This window comes from Podarcis liolepis (assembly GCF_965112155.1).
Source record: "Podarcis liolepis genome assembly, chromosome: 4".
Lineage (NCBI taxonomy): Eukaryota > Metazoa > Chordata > Lepidosauria > Squamata > Lacertidae > Podarcis > Podarcis liolepis.
The window spans coordinates 65250034-65266543 of NC_139558.1; the positions used below are offsets into that span (position 1 = coordinate 65250034).

The 16510-nt window shown below is 41.8% G+C and overlaps 1 protein-coding gene and 2 long non-coding RNA genes across 3 annotated transcripts in view; 1 reads left to right on the plus strand and 2 right to left on the minus strand.

The window, feature by feature from the left end:
• Window positions 1-16510, minus strand: part of LOC310704795 — a 247641-nt gene that overhangs the window by 192738 nt on the left and 38393 nt on the right. The window lies entirely within an intron of this gene.
• Window positions 109-11661, minus strand: GPR89B (G protein-coupled receptor 89B). The gene is made up of 14 exons (XM_083498677.1): window positions 11447-11661; window positions 10353-10412; window positions 9132-9235; window positions 8848-8954; window positions 8617-8718; window positions 7401-7521; window positions 6789-6869; window positions 5499-5608; window positions 4715-4803; window positions 3842-3934; window positions 3101-3196; window positions 2487-2576; window positions 1800-1865; window positions 109-1693 (listed from the first exon to the last, which is right to left on the minus strand). The coding sequence occupies exons 1-14, from the start codon at window positions 11486-11488 to the stop codon at window positions 1487-1489; spliced, it is 1368 nt and encodes a 455-aa protein (XP_083354803.1). The 5' UTR covers window positions 11489-11661; the 3' UTR covers window positions 109-1486.
• On the plus strand, window positions 12348-13684 carry LOC310704811. Its single transcript, XR_014525033.1, has 2 exons — window positions 12348-12541; window positions 13381-13684. It is a non-coding gene; the product is annotated as an uncharacterized lncRNA (long non-coding RNA).

A 16510-nucleotide genomic window follows, 5' to 3' on the forward strand; every position in this document is an offset into this window, starting at 1 on the left:
TTGACCAGAACCCTCACCCAACTTTTGCCTCTTTCTGATGAGGTCAAACAAGGTGCCTTAACAAAAAGGTGAAGCAACTTTAGACTGCAAAATGTATACACATGAAGATACATGGCTAAGGTTTTTATTTCATTTTTTATCATACTTGCTATCCTTTTTTTATTTCCCACATATAGTTAGATCCCTTGACCTCCTCTAGCAGCCCTCAGCCAAATCTTCTACAATTCCAAACCTTCATCGATGCATTCTGCCCCCTTGCTGCATCAGGTGGTCTTTCACCTTTCTCTTCAGCCCACGGCCCTCTCTGTCATGTGCTGTACGGAGGAGGCAGAAGAAGAAGCTGCTGCTCAGTTTCCAATCACAGTCTGCTTGGTGGAGAGTTCCCTGTTCTCTTCCATAAACAGATGCTGCTGTCCCAATAGTCAAATCAATCAGTACTAAGTCTGGCAACTGTTTCCCCATCAGAAGCGGTGGCAGAGAAAAAGTTCATAGATCATTCTTGCTGGGAGGGAAACAGGGTGGAGCTGCAGGCCTTTATTAATTGCTTCTTTCAGGCGTTTCCCCTGCCCCTTCTTCAGTCTGTTCATGCCATATTAGAAGAGAGCTTTTGAATCTACCTAACTACAACATACAACCATTTTTAATCCATGTCTCACTGAGCTACCTTATCCTTACCCTGAGTATTCACTTCCTAGCCATATGGAGGGTTTCTCTGATACACCTAATTCTGGAATCAAGAGGTAGGTTTCATCAGCAATATGTTAGGTTACAGTGGGATTCACAAGGAGGAAAACAAACACCATATGTGTAATATACATAGGAATATTTGCTATCAACTTTCTGCATCATTTCTCCTTACAATATGGAATGGAAATGGATAAGGACTGAGCTAAGATCCAATGAAACAGCCAAGGGGCTGAGATATACCTTCTTTGACGAGGGCTACACAGCCCACTAATGATACAGTGACATGCCAGCGCTAGACAGGGTAGGAACAAAACCCTGGCAAGCAACATTCAGTTTGATTGGTCACAAGCTGCCCAGAGCTGCTTTTGAAATATCCAGACCCTTGTTAATTCACCACTCTTCATTCCATCTTCGGAGAAGTAACTCATTTCCAAAGTCTGTAGGGTTATCACAACAATATTGTGAATTGTTATAAAAGCTGGTTTATTTAGATGTTCAGTTCCAGAATCACTACTTCCAGATTAAGACATTTAAGCAGACATCTTGCCAATCACACTTACTAAACATCACAGAATTGTTTCTTCCCATTCTGCTTCTGAGAGAGCTGCCCTTTCACTCCTTGTGATTTATTTCCACTCAAGGACATGCTTATAGCACAAGGGTTGTTTCTTGGGGCGATTTCTTGCCTCTGCTGACATATTTGGTTCTTGTCCAAGAACTGATAATCCATCGCAAAAAAGATGGCAATATGCCAAATACTTTGCATTCATCCATCACACAATGAAGAACCAAGATGGATTCAGAGCGCCATGTGCTTTTCAGGAGCCTGCTTATGCGCCAGGTAGAGGAAGAGGATGCTGGAGAGAGCACTGACCAGAAATATAACATCAAACCAGCGGTGGTAGAAGTTAAACTGTAATTCTCCTAGAACTTCCGTAATGATGGTGCGATACTCTGGAGGCATACTCATTCGAATCAGAAGAACTGAGGACACAAAATACATCCCCTGCAGAAGAGAGAAAGGAAACATCAGGCATCCCCATTTCCAGCTGCTTACATAGCTAAGAGTGGGCAAGAAGTAGCTGTTCACCATTTGGGGCTAAAACACTCACCATTATTTGTGCCAATAACAGAACAATGACATTAGAAGACTTGCTGCTTGAGATAGCATAGAAAAACTGGAAGACAAAACACAGAAAACCATCTATATATAGATATATAATCCAATATGTTGTTCTAAGTACAACATTCTAATTAAGTTTCAAGGGACAGTAGAAAGGCTATTCTGTTGCATAATGTCATGGCTTTCTAACCATCAAATTGGTCCGTACAACTCCCTAGCTATCCAAGAGAAGCAGCTCCAATTCCAACAGTCACTTATATACCCATGTTAAAGACACACTGGGAGCATTCTCTTGCCCTCACCAGCGAAGAATGTGGCTCAGGGTGGGAGAGTTGCTCAGCATGACAACACAAATCATGAGGTTGGTGGAACTACATGCTACGCAGCCTTTCTCAACCTGTGGGTCCCCAGATGTTGTTGAACTACAACTCCCATCACCCCTAGCTAGCAAGGTCAGAGCTCAGGGATGATGGGAGTTGTAGTCCAACATCTGGGGACCCACAGGTTGAGAACAGCTGTAAGGGGAAGGAGGGGATCCAACCTTGTGGTGCTGCTTTTAGTGTTTGCATGTGTTGTGAGTGTTGTGAGGTTCTGCCCTAAAATTCTTAAGAGCTAAGTTCTGATGAACTCATACTTTTCTGCTTATTATATATAATAAGAATATGTACAGGCCTACCTTTGTGAGTGTAATCAATAAACCCCTGATAGAGGTGACAATAATAATTCCAACAAGGATAAAGGAAATATGCTGAGACCAGAATTTTACCTGCAATAACACAGAAAGGAAACAGTTAAGCTCACAGAGATGCTCATATCCACAGAGTATGGATTTAGTAGGCTGCTTATTTTCAGATATGGTTTATGCATTCAGTGTCCTCTGGAGAAGTTCAAGCAAGAATATTTTCATATAAACCTATAGCAGATAAACTAAGAGGTCTTACCAGGTTGGTGTACACAACACTAGATTTAAACTTCTTTTTAGAGTGACTAAAGGTGTATAGGTGTTTAACCTAGGCCAACGCATTCTCTAGTACCTAAGATAGGAGTACTGCCATCTTCTGGGCAAACAGAAGACTGGGACTTAAATTTTAAAGATGCATGCATAGTTCTATTGAAAACCCAGTGATACATATGGATTTTCTAAAGTTTTAGAATCACTCATTTCAGTACCCACAGAGATTTTTAGAAGTAGTTAGCACATTGAATTAATATCCAGCTCAGAACAGAGTAGAATGAAATAAGAGTAAAGGAAAACTGAAGAAAGAAGGTGGATTTTAAAACAGTCCTCACATCAAACTGAATCCCCAAATAGTTCACAGTTATCTCAATTCCTCGTGTGACTGGGTCCGTCTTTCCAACTCTGTCAAATACAATATTGATTGTTGCCTGATGATGAGAGAGAAAGAGGCATCATATTACTTAAGCTACCTTCACTAAAAACATCACACATACACCACCACTTTCACGGGAAATTGCTCAGCATGGTAAACAGGCTACAAAGCATGGATGTGCATGCACATGCATACACACACAAACACAAAGAGACAGGCAATACTGCCCAGTGATACTATGTAGTTATAAGATGGACATCGCACTCTGGCCTTAAAATCTGTCTTACTGAAATTCAACGAGAGGTCAATTTTAAAAACTGCCTGAACTCTAGTTGCTGAATAATATTTACCGTATTTTTCGCTCTATAAGACGCACCAGACAACAAGACGCACCTAGTTTTTGAAGGAGGAAAACAAGGAAAAAATAATTCTGAATCTCAGAAGCCAGAACAGCAAGAGGGATCGCTGCGCAGTGAAAGCAGCAATCCCTCTTGCTGTTCTGGCTTCTGTGATAGCTGCGCAGCCTGCATTCGCTCCATAAGACGCACACACATTTCCCCTTACTTTTTGGGAGGGAAAAAGTGAGTCTTATAGAGCAAAAAATATGGTACATATTAAGATTCCAAAATGCAGAAATCTCTCCTTCCAAGCACAGCCTTTGCAAAATATAAACTGCCATTCCAATGGCACAGATACATACCATAAAAATTTTCCAGACACAGTAGATTGAGAAAAAGTAGCCCAGAAAGTTAAAGTATTTCCCTTGGAATGTTTTAGAGTATTCTATCCTCTCCTGCAAGAAGAAAATGTTCAGGTTCAGGAGGCAGCCAGATGCATTCTAAAACCAGCACATCATATCTCATGGGTTTCTTGTCATGAAATAAAACAATTTCCATCTCATACAGACCATGTAACAGAAAAAGCAAGCAGGCCCCTTTACAGATGAAGAATCTGTGCTGCCAGAGCCATGTTTGCATAGGCCCTGGAGTGTATAAATTCAAGTGACACAACAGAATAAGCCCAGGTCTCCAAGCTTCCAGGAATGCCCTTAATGTTACAACAACATGCATGCTCTCCCTTTCAATAAATTTCAATAAGGCACACATATTGACCACTTGATGAAGCCTTGATTAATAAAGGGAAGCACACCTGCACTGATCACTATCTACTTTTAGGCACCCGGCAAAACTTTTGTCTCTTCCACTAAGCCATAGACCTTGAATCATCTACTAAAGTAGGTGGGATGTGTTATGAATGTATTTTGGGCTTTTACTCTGCTTTAGTTTTATGTTGCTTTTTAAAAGTCACTCTGAGTTAGAATTTTTAAAAAGTGATCAAGAAGTGCAAATAGCAATAATATGAACAAAAATATATCTAGACTGGGATAACCAAATGCAACATAAAATTGTGATTTACTCTAGTGGACATGATCCCAGAGAAGGCTAATGGCTACTTATCAGAGTATCATAAAGCTACGTCTCCTGTATCATGCTCGCTTGCTGGTAGATTTCTAAAGTCTTTTTTCCCTTTCACCCACCCATCAGACATGAGAACAGTCCCCCTTTGCCGGCACCTTGGTAGCATGCAGGTCAGCAGTTTCCAAGAAAAGCTGCTGACTCAGCTCCTCCAAAGCATCTACCTCCTGCTGGATAACTGCCAGATCTGGTAAATGACAGTTGTCAAGGACAAAATCATGTATAATACTATCCAAAAACAATACATATTTCAATGTTCCTTTTCAATCCTGAGCCATCGCATGAAAAAAAAAAGCCTTGACATTTTCTGAAATAACAGGTCCTTTACTTTCTAACTCCTGGGCTACAAATCAGAAACTGTACACTGCTGCCACCTGCAGGATTATAACTGGTGATGCATGTTGTATACTAAAATATGCATATAGCAATACTAATGCCAGAACTACATGCTTCTACAGCAGCTTATCAGTCCCCTGAAAATCATGTTGCTGTATGGTACTGTAAATCATGTTGCTGTATGGTATTAACAATGCATGGTACTGATATATCGAGGCTACATAACTAAATCCATGCCCAGTTCCATATTTCCCATCAGGCAACATCTATAATAATTTCTCACTTATGTAGAAGTGGGCATGAGCATAAGTGCCCCCACTAGATCAGGCCCTGGTGCTTAGCACTTGCAGGCTTGAGTTAAGAGTTGTTCACTCTGAGGTATGCTAATCCAAGGAGTGGAAGGTAAGGGATTCTGCATAGTCTGTAATCTGCACAATAGTAAATGGGATCCTTACATTTCCCCCTTTTCCTTTTATCTTAACTCAGCTCCATTATGGTTTCCCCTTTTCCCATTCCCCAAAGTAGAACTAAGGAAATAAAGGATACTTTCGCTGCCTGGTGAAGATGATGCCACACTTTTTATCATCCCCCAGAAACCAGTGGGCTTGTTGTTAACTTCCCCTCTCTGGAACATGTTTCTGTGAACCATCGCTATCCTGATTGGGAGGAAAAGTCAAGTGCTAAAAAAGAGAGATACAAACTAGAACCAAAAACAATTCACATTTCAAAGTTTAGATTTTTCAAAATCTGGAATTCAAAACATTGCTGTCAACTAACAGACGAACCTTTGAAAAAGTGTACATTAACACAATTCAGGAAAGTGGTAATCATGCATTTTCTAAGCAATATCAGTAGCTGACTTCCATGTCATTAGGTAAGGGTCAGGAGGCCTCCACAATTAGGTACTGATAAAATAATTTATTTTATTTTGCTCCTAGGTAATAAAGATAATGCAAAGCTTTTCTGCAGACTTCAGCCATTAAAGTAATGGCATTAGTTCACAAAGTTTACGTTTACTTTACTTATGTCATCATTTATATGCTATCTATCAGTGCTAACCCTTTCAAGGCAGCTCATGTCATCCTGAAACAATTCATCATAATAAAACATAGAAACTTCTTTACTGAAAACATGATCAGTATTATTTATGTAGTTGGCAGTTCCACCCATGAAAATCAAAATTTGGATGCCTCATGGAGCATATGAAACAGGCACAACATAGAGGCCACTTCAACTGACTCCCCTTCCTGTGGCATCTAATTCACATCTAGTGGCACAACACAAGGGTGGTGGCAGCTCAGCTCAAGGCACTCTTGGAAGAAACTGATACGAGTCACTTCAGCATGGTTTGGGGACCAAATTAGCCACAATGGAAGCCCTTTGTCAGGAGAGGAACCCACTTGTGGAATCATCACCTCTCTTGTAAAAGGCAAGCGGCAACCAATGATGTTCATTCTGCGATTGCTTAAAACTGGCTTTTTCTCCCAGGCCTTTGCAGGCCTTCAATATCTACCTCCTGTGACCTTGTAATATCAGCTATGGGTTGTTTTATATTGGTTTTTATTTTTGTAGAGCTCTTATATTTTTGCTTTATCACAATTTTTATAAGTTCTACTTTTGTTAACCGCCACATGCGGGTTTTTTAAAAAACAATAAAGAGCTAGTATAAGAATATTTTAAACAAACCCATTCCATCCAGTTCATCAGTTTTTTAACTATTTTAGCTCTTTTATTCTCTGATCCTCTAAACCATAGAAATCATCCATCCACTGGCAAATTTCTGTGATGAAGTTACTTCAAAAGAAGTAAAGGATTTCCTGCTGTAGTTGGTCTCACCTTTTCTTCTTGCTGATGATCATGTCCATGGTTTGGAGGAGACGACGCTCCAGAGCTAGAATGTCTGCATCTGTCACGTTCCTGTAACAGACACCCATACAAACCTATTGATATGGTTCTGACTTCCAATAACAGTAATGTCCAACCCAAGGCTTCCCCAATTTTGAGCCACTCCTCTTAACCCAGTTCCAGTGGAGCATAATACAGTGGAACCTCGGGCTGCGAACGTGATCCGTGCGGGAGGCACATTTGCAACCCGCAGTGCAGCGTCTGCACACGTGTGGGTTGTGATTCGGTGTTTCTGCGCATGCGCAAAGCACGATTTAGCACTTCTGCATATGCGTGAGCGCCTAAACCTGAAAGTAACCCGTTCTAGTACTTCCAGGTTTGGTTTGGTGCGGTGCGCAACCTGAAAACGCATAACCTGAAGCGTCTGTAACCCAAGGTACCACTGTACTCATACTCTAGATAGGGCCAATAAAAAAACTGCACATATAATGCTAGAATCAGCATCCCACAGAGGGGATGGGGGTGGAACTATCAACTCTGAGGAGGCATTTCTGAAAACTTGGTCCTGAAGGAAACAAAAATCAGGAAACAAACACCATTTACCTGAGAAAATAAGACATGTAAGTGTATGGGCAATTGACTGCACCAAACCCTGAAAGTAGAGCCATGAGGGTCACCCCAATCACTCCCACTCGACTGATGAGTTGTTCTATGGATAGAATTCCTAACAGAAAAGAAAATATTAAGTTAATTCTGTCACTATGTTCTCAAGAATACAGAATATAGTTACATTTGCACAAATCATTTTGTTCTAAAATTTCTAGCATAACTTCAGTTATTTAGCATCTACTGGTGTAATTTCAAAGCGATGTGAATACTCTTCTGTAAGGATACTAGAAAAAATGTTGTGCCATCTCATACACCTCTTGCGATAAGCAAAGGAATACAGGAATACTCAATTTCTGAAGGACACACCATGTACTGAAAAGTTCTTTCTAGAAATAATAAATTTTATAGGTCAGGATTTCCTCGGGACTTACTACAGTGGTGCCTCGCAAGACGAAAAGAATCCTTTCTGTGATTCTCTTCGTCTAGCGGTTTTTTCGTCTTGCGAAGCAAGCCCATTGACGGATTAGCGGATTAGCGCTATTAGCGGCTTTTAGCGGCTTATCGGCTGATCGGATCAGCTGATAAGCGGCTTAGCGGCTTAGAAAAAGGGGGGAAGGGGGAAAACCGTAGGAACTCGCAAGACATTTTCGTCTTGCGAAGCAAGCCCATAGGAGATTCGTTTTGCGAAGCACCTCCAAAACGGAAAACTCTTTCGTCTAGCGAGTTTTCCATCTTGCGAGGCATTCGTCTTGTGGGGCACCACTGTATTTTTACAAAATGAGCATGTGATTGCAGGTGTCTGTTGCAACTTTAGAGGGCTAATAAAGATCCAGGTGACATAAGAAAGCATCCAAGGCTGCAGTCCTAACCCCACTCACCTGGAAGTAAGCCCCACTGAATTCAACAGGTCTTACTTTTGAGTAAACATAGTTAGAACTGCAGTCTAAGAAAGAAACTTATGAGTAAATATGCACTAGATTGTATGGTATGAGTATCTGATCTATCAAGTGTCAACAAAAACCACTCATTAATTCAGAGATCCTGACTTTCCCCCAGAATACCATTAAACATGAGGGTCCCTTTTGTCAGCACAGAGCAAGCATAAATAGTCAGGTATGCTATGTACAGATACTGTACGCTACACACAGTGATTCATTTCAGGGAGCTCATAAGCAGCAGACAATGAACTGAAATGTTGTATGAAACTCACCATGTTTTGGACTGAGGATAGGAAATGGATCCCCCAGTTTCCAGAAGAAATACATGAATGTTAGCCAGACAACACAGGCAAAAAGCAGTCTGTGTCTGTGCACTAAAATTAATAACAAAGAAAGTCAAAAATTATTAAGGTCGTTATCTATTTGGAATGACAAGTGTTACTTTGGATGGCAACCTAAAGCACTTGGGCCACTATAGTGTTTTGAGGTACATGCAAACTTACACAATCGGATGTTGCTCACAACAAAGTAGCCGATGTAAAAGGGAACCATGAATACAAGGACAAGCAAAATCACACAGAGGTTCAACTTCCAGTGAAAATACCTAGAGCTGAAAAATAAAAGAAGGGCTGTTCACTACCAGATCATCACCACAGAGGAATTTTTAAAATCATCCTTAATCATTTACAGATTGACAGGACCAGAACAAAACAAATAAAAGAGCCCATCAAAGGCATTAAGGTGACAGTCCTTTCTGAAACATTCTAACATTAGCTGCTATGCTTACCTGCTGTTTAGGACCCCTAGTATCTCAAAAATGATAAGTTCAAACATGGTGCAGGAAAATGCAAAGGTGACAGAGAAGACAACCTGTACAACATACTGCCGCACCTGTAATAAAGCCAGTAGAGCAGAAACAGAAGTCACTTCCACAAGCAAAGTATTTGACATTCATTTCTGAGTGGAAAGAATATGTCGGTGCTTTAAGATGTAAACATATAATGGGACCTATACCCAAGTTCTCAAATAAGCCTTTATTGATAGGTTAACAAATAATTATTTCGCCTCCTGTAACTCTTTTCTCTGACATTCGATTAAATGCAGAAAATCTTTCTAAAATTGTAAGCAAATTAACTCTAAACTGTGTTTTGATCCAACTGATCAAACAAACATAACAGTAAGGAGTCCTAAAGTCCATTCCGATGCATAACTACTCACAACCATGTCTCAATGATGTTTGTACTCAAGTGAATGTGCTTAGTAGAGCAGGTGTGCAGAGCCTTTGGCCCTCCAGTTCTTGCTGAACTACAACTCCCATCATCCCTAGTCACTGTCCATGCCTGCTGAGGCTGATGGGAGTTGTCATTTGTTAACATCTGGATGGCCAAAGGTTCCCCTAGGGAGCTAGCCAATATGCAAACCTACTCAGAAGTAAGCATGGACCATAGCTCAGTGTAGATCATCTGCTTTGAATATGGAACATCTACTTTCAATCCCCAGCCTCTCCAAGTAGGGCTGGGAACAACTCCCTGACTGAAATCTTGGAGAGCTGAGGCAAGTCAGTGAAGACAATACCGAGCTGGATGGGCGACTGCTCCAACTTGGTATAAGGTGGCTTCCTAAGTAAGCCCCTGAGTTCAAGAGGGCTTCTTCTCAGGTAAGCAGGTATAAGACGGTATAACAATATGAAGGAGTGAGATTCCCAGCAGAGAAACTGCCAGCCAGGGCAGAAGGTGGAGGGACAGGCTTTTTCTTATTCTTCCTGTCATGGTCAGTTTCTGTAAGGTTTCCCTCATTGACCACTACAGGAGAGAATAAATCCAGGGCTGGCAGAATTTTGCAACCAGTTTGGGGACATTTCGGGAGAACAAGGATGCTTAGGATCCTGCAGATCCCCTGACATCTACTTCAGGATTGTTTCCTAAATTATTTGAACTCAACTTTATATCTTCCTATATTGGCAGCTTCACTTTCAGGTCACAATAAAGTTACAGTTGATGGTCCCCACCTCATAATCTTTGAAGAGCCGACGCATGAAGAACAGCCATCCAAATCCAAAGAATAGCACCTGCAGAGGGACAGAAGGGCAGTTAACGGTTTCAAAATTCTGAAATCTTAAAAATTCTTAGTACATGCAAGTATATTTCTGCTTTCAAAGTAAGATACTTGATACACTAAAATAAAAGTTGTTTTTAAACTGTGGTGTAACTAGATTGGGATTTGTTTCTTCCTAGAACAAATAAACAGTATTGACAAAAAAAGGAGGTTTCTAAAATATGAAGCCATGCAGTGTTAGAAACTGAGATTATGAAAACTAGTAGCTAAATAGCACCTTAAACCTAGGTTATGGGTGCAACAACAGAATGTCTAGGTGCGCATTTTTATAACAAGAATACAAAGCTGAAAATAAACTGCAGATAAAATATTATGTTCATTTTTCACATGGTCTAGTGTCCTTCCCCTGCCCACCCCCATAATATTCTTAAGAGGGTCTCTTCTCCAGTCTTCAGAGAGTAGCTGGACATGGGGAGCCAGAAAAGCATTCTCCTTTCCTTCCACTCTACAGTTTTAATCTGAAATCTCAGCCACAGTACTGCACACAGAGATAAGAAACTGCTCGCGCTAATGAAATTCCCTATTGCAAAATGCACTCTGTTTTGGCAGAGCTGGCAGAGGCCTAGTCTACAGATGCTGCACAATGAGCTGGCAGAACAGGTGCACCACTTCAGAGTACAGGTAAATGTCATTGCTCCTGGAGGTTCCTGCAGGTGAAAAACCTGGAAAGAGAAAACACTGCAAGCAGAGAAGTTCCAACCCAGCCCAATCCCTTCTATGCCACCGGGTTTGTCTCTCTCTTTTAGCATACTGAAGCACTGGAAAATGTGAGTCTCTCCCCCCGCCCACTTTCAAAAATGGTTCAGTCCATCCCCCTCCACCTGCAGCCGGAAGTGGTCCCCTCCACCTTCCTATCGCCTCGTTCTGCCGAGCTCAAGTGGGATGAGGAGACTAGGAAGTTCCAACTCCTTTTTCGGGGGGGGGGTTCACATAGCTGTGGCTGCGTGGGGGGGGGGAGAAAGAGGGAAGGAGCGAGGGCCTCGTTACCTGAGATACGACCATGATGCTGGAGTCGATCAGGAAGCTCATAGTGGAGAGAAAACCCTCCCGAAGTGGAGGGATGCGTCTCTCACACACACTCAACCTCTCCCCCTCCCCAAGTCCCAACGGCCACTTCTCCCCTTATTCAGTCGGGCTCGCGAGCGTCAGCTCAGAGCACCTCGACTTGGCTCCGCCCCCTTTCCGCTGCCTCATTACAGGGCGCCACGATCGGGTAGGCGGGGCCATGGAGTCATAGGACGTAGAGATAGGAAATGAGAAGAATAGCTCATCGCCTTTTCTGGAGATGGAAATTCCCTGTTTCTTTAGGTGGTTTCCCCAACCACCTAAAATAAAATAAAATAAAACGAAATTACTGTAGATCTAACCTGCTGGGGGAAATCATGAACTGCCGATGATGATGATGATGATGATGCCTTCGGCAAAGCGGGACACGCTTCTGCCCAATAGCAAATATTACAGAAAAGGGTTTTTTTAAAAAAAAAACCAAAAAACATTTTGTTGTATTCTATGGGTAATTCTCATTTGCAACCCAGGAGAAGAAAGGGTCTAAATATAGAGAGACACCTATACATCTATACATGTGTTTTTTATATCTATCTATCTATCTATCTATCTATCTATCTATCTATCTATCTATCTATCTATACATGTATAGCTGGGAGGGACAAGAGGGGGCCATAGAGATAGGAAATTGGAGCCGCTCACATAACCTGCATTTCCGGTATTAAACTTGCGCGAGTCTCAGCGAGGCTTTGGGGGATCAGGAGGACGGAGCGGAAGAAGAGAGAGGGGAAGAGGCGAGGCGTGCAAAGGCTGAGAGGAGGGCGACGCAGGGGCGTAGGCAGGATTTTTGTTGGAGGGGGAGTATAAGCTCAGTTTATGGATTTAGGGGTGGGGCAGCTGCCCCTCCCTGTCGCACCCCCTTTGGCTACGCCCGTAGGGCGACAGGGGCTCCCTTTCAGCTGGGAGTGTTCGGTATTGTCTGGGTCGCCGGGGGCGCTTTAAGGGACGGCACCGGGCGGGCTTCTCCAGCAACTGGGGTTCCGGTTAACAAAAGGGACTCTGCAAATCTATCTGCCGGTTGTTTTTGACTTCTGTGTAATCTCATTTTATGCCGTTTGCTTGCTGTTTTTTAATGCACCTACTTCTATCTGAAAAGAAAATGTGCTGTCGTGCAATTTATTTGGAGATTTTATTCAAGGTGTCCCTGGGTGATCATTAATTAAAGGCTGGTTTGAACAAAGGCCCGATTTATACAGGGTGAAGGCAGCGGGGCGGGGGGAGCCCTTGAATGCATAGCTTTCCTGGTTTCTACATTTGGCTGCCGGCCTTCGCAAACCAGAAATCGAATACCCGGGTGAAGTGCAAACCTCTTGTACTGGGCTTTATGTGCACATTGGCTAGCATACATGAGAAGCGGGTGTATTTATATGGACAGGTCAAGGTGGGTGAGGGAGTCTGTGTACTGCACAGATTAGACTTGAAAAGGGGTAAATCTGTCATCTCTTTGTGGTTTGTTTAAAAGTCTCGCAGCCTGATTATCTGCTTAAATCAACCATTTAAGTTGCACTATGCTCCCTTTTCAGCCTCAATTTCGCATGTGTATTTGCAATTGGATAAATGCATTATCTTAAATCAGGTGGGGAACCTCCAGCCTGCAGACCTAATTTCAGGTGTGGGGCAGGTAGAGATGCAGCTGCTAATGCGCAGTTGGGAGCCTTAAAGTGCACTCCTGGTTGTGTATTGGGAAAGGAGGTTTGCTGTCACCGCTGATCTGTGGTGAGAGTAAACCTCCTGGGACTGGCTGTGCTTCCGAGTTCCTTAGGAAGGATGCCTGTTGAAAGCAGGGCTAAAGTCACTGCCTGTCATTTTATAGGCTGTAGCTTCAAGGCTCACTTAGCTTGGATTTTCTTTTCTAGTGTGACTTGCCACACCACAGAGGAATAATTTATCACCCGACTGTCAAAGTGGTAGCCTGGATTTGGAAGAACCTACGATCTGGCCTGCTGGCTGGATCTAGTTCGCCACCCCTGTCTTAATAGGTTGTTGTAAAGATGAATGGGGTTTTCAGAGTGGGCTGTCGGAACCTCACAGAATTGGCTCAAGTTAATTGCTCTTTGCCTTTACACAAAAGAAGAAAGCAGTATCTGAAAAAGGGGAAAGTACTTGAGAAACAGGACTAAATATGGGGCTTTGAAATTAAAGATTGACTACACTGTCAAACTTTTCCAAGTGCATTTCCTTGTTTTTCTTTGAAAATAGAGGCTCACAACCATTGTGAAGTTGTTTATAGCATAGATGTCATCAATCACAACACAAATTTACTGGCCCTTTTAATATCTAGTCTAGATTGCATTCTGGTTTTGGAGGTGTCTTGATAATAATTCTTGAAATCTTCGTTTCTGTCATAAACATTCTTTGCTCTCTGTAATAGAATGCATGCACATGGAACACTGCTGAAAGCCCAAGAGTTAGAGCATTTCCCAAGGGAAAATCCAGTCGAAGGAGAAGGTTGCTGTAATCTGTTCATCTGAATGGCACCATGGGATTTTAAAATGCAAGTAGGCAAATGCTCTGCCCCAAATAAACCCAAATATAAACTATAAACTAAGATATTGGCAACTCTTTTGTCCCATGCACACAGCCCTTCAACTCTTCCCTTCGCAATCCAACCAGTTAAACCAGCAAGCTTAATCATAGCTTTCCATTACATCCCAACTGGGAAACTGGTTACAACTTCACAACAAGCCAGGATATTAAACAAACTTCCAGCTGTCATTAGGCCTCAATACAATTGTAACAATATGAACTAATCAATAACAATGAAACATCGAAAAAATAGATAAAATCTGTGTCTTTAAATTTTTAAACATTTAAATAATGATTCTAAAAACACTTCAAAATTGCACTTCTGTAGTTGTAAAAACAAAACAAAACAAAACTCTTAATACAAAGGCTGAGTGACGTAAACAGATTGCACAGAGGTAAACACAAGTTTTCTGACTTACCATGTTCATGAATATACAACACTGCTGTGAAAATGCAAAATGTTTTGTGGAGAAATATGAATGTTCTTTTTTCAGTATCGCTTTACCAGTGAAAATAAAAGCATTTTATTATTGGAAAGCAGTTGATCGTGCTACATAAGTGGCCCTTACCACCTAAAATCTAGAACACTTAAGATGATAGAAAGTGATTTCTCTTGTCCTGTTGGGTCCCATGGATCTGAACAGGTTTAACTGATAGAATCTGTGTGCACTGAAAACTTTCATCATCAAGCCCCCTTCCCTACCCTCTGTGGAGTAGAGTTGCTGAAGAGACCAGCATTTTCATTTATGTGCCTGTTTTATCAAACAAAGAAGAGCTCACGTTGGGATTATTCTCCATCATGACTCTGAAAGGCAGCTTTGTCTGTGAACAGCAACATTGCTGCTTTTCCGGCATCAAATATGGTCTATTTTTAAATGTAAAACTGCATGTTCAGTAAGAAAGTGGATGATGGGAGTCTGGGATCGTTGCACAGACCTTGTATAAACTCACTCTATAGCCCATGAAATTCACCTGCTGTGTACAGGAATGTAATAGAGAACTAATGTGGTCTTCTGGGTGGTACATTGGGATTTGACCTAAGGAGCCTAAGTTCAGTAGCCCTGCTTGAACATCAAATCACTTGATTGCAATTTTCAGTTTGCTTTCTGTGAACTTGGGGTAACGATCAATATCATGTTCTGGAGAGGAATGAGATAAAGGCTATAAAGAAATTTGAACATTACAGTGCTATAGAAATGACTCATTTGCCTAATTTTGGAGCTTATATTCACTTCATTTACTGGGAACACCTAATATAGCAATCATTTTATTGCACTCACGATTAGAGCTGGTTCTATAATGAGGCAAAATAAGGCACTTGCCTCAGGCAGTGATTACCTCCAACCCTGTTCTGCCTTAGGGTGTCTTCAGAAAAAAATAGGTCAAGGAGGAGCAATGAGGCAGTAACAATGGTGATGGGAATTTGCCTCAGTGGGCATAGTGTGTTGCACCCATCCTGGATCCACTATTCACCAAAACACAGATAGGTTTGATATAATCCTCAGTAGATGCGTTAATCATCTTCCACTGTTTGAAAGAAAGAAACTTTCTAGTGCCCAGAATCATAATAATTTAACAATTGTCCAAACTTCCATTCTCCTCAGATTTTTGCCTGTTTAGCTCAACTGTAACCCAGCCCCACTACTGCAAGTTGTAGAAGGCTGAAATTTTTAGTGCATTTCAAAGTTGTTCAGGGTCATTTCCTAGAGTTTCCCTCCCTTCCCCCAATATAAATGAGCAATAATCATATTCCATTTTTGTTTCTTCACAAATGAAATCAACAGCATGGCAACATGAGAGTCAATAGGGAAGCCACACAACAAGAAAGTAACAGAATTTGGAAAAGAACTTAAAAGTACACTTAATATATTGTTAGCGTACACAAAAAATCTGGAAAACTACCAGAGTTGCCTTCGTTTTGTGTGTATCGCGGGGAGGGGGGATTAATTTGATGACTTCTCCCTCTAGAAAATACTAGTAAGAGCGTGTTGCTTGTTGTTACTTCCATGGGGTACACCTCAGTTCACACCCCATATTCTCTTCCCGCCTGCTTGAGAGACTAATGGGGAGGATGAACTGAGAGAGCTGTTGCAGGTTAGCTGTGCTTTTGAGATTTTCAGCCACACATGCCAAGATGATGTGGACAGCCTTAGGTACATGGCACATTTCCTTGCAGGTTGGGGGTTGCCATGTACTGTTCTGCATCAGGCTGTGAAACACATACAGTGGTACCTCAGGTTACATACGCTTCAGGTTACAGACGCTTCAGGTTACAGACTCCGCTAACCCAGAAATATTACCTCAGGTTAAGAACTTTGCTTCAGGATGAGAACAGAAATCGTGCGGCAGCAGCGTGGCGGCAGCAGGAGGCCCCATTAGCTAAAGTGGTACCTCAGGTTAAGAACAGTTTCATGTTAAGAACGGACCTCTGGAACGAATTAAGTTCTTAACCCAAGGTAC

Excerpts from the sequence above, each read along its gene's own strand:
- GPR89B (XM_083498677.1), bottom strand. The coding sequence starts at position 11,488 with ATGAGCTTCCTGATCGACTCCAGCATCATGGTCGTATCTCAG. Across the intron at positions 8,955-9,131 it reads CTAGGGGTCCTAAACAGCAG|CTCTAGGTATTTTCACTGGA; the intron begins GTAAGCATAGCA and ends TTTATTTTTCAG. Across the intron at positions 1,866-2,486 it reads TATTGATTACACTCACAAAG|TTTTTCTATGCTATCTCAAG; the intron begins GTAGGCCTGTAC and ends TTTGTCTTCCAG.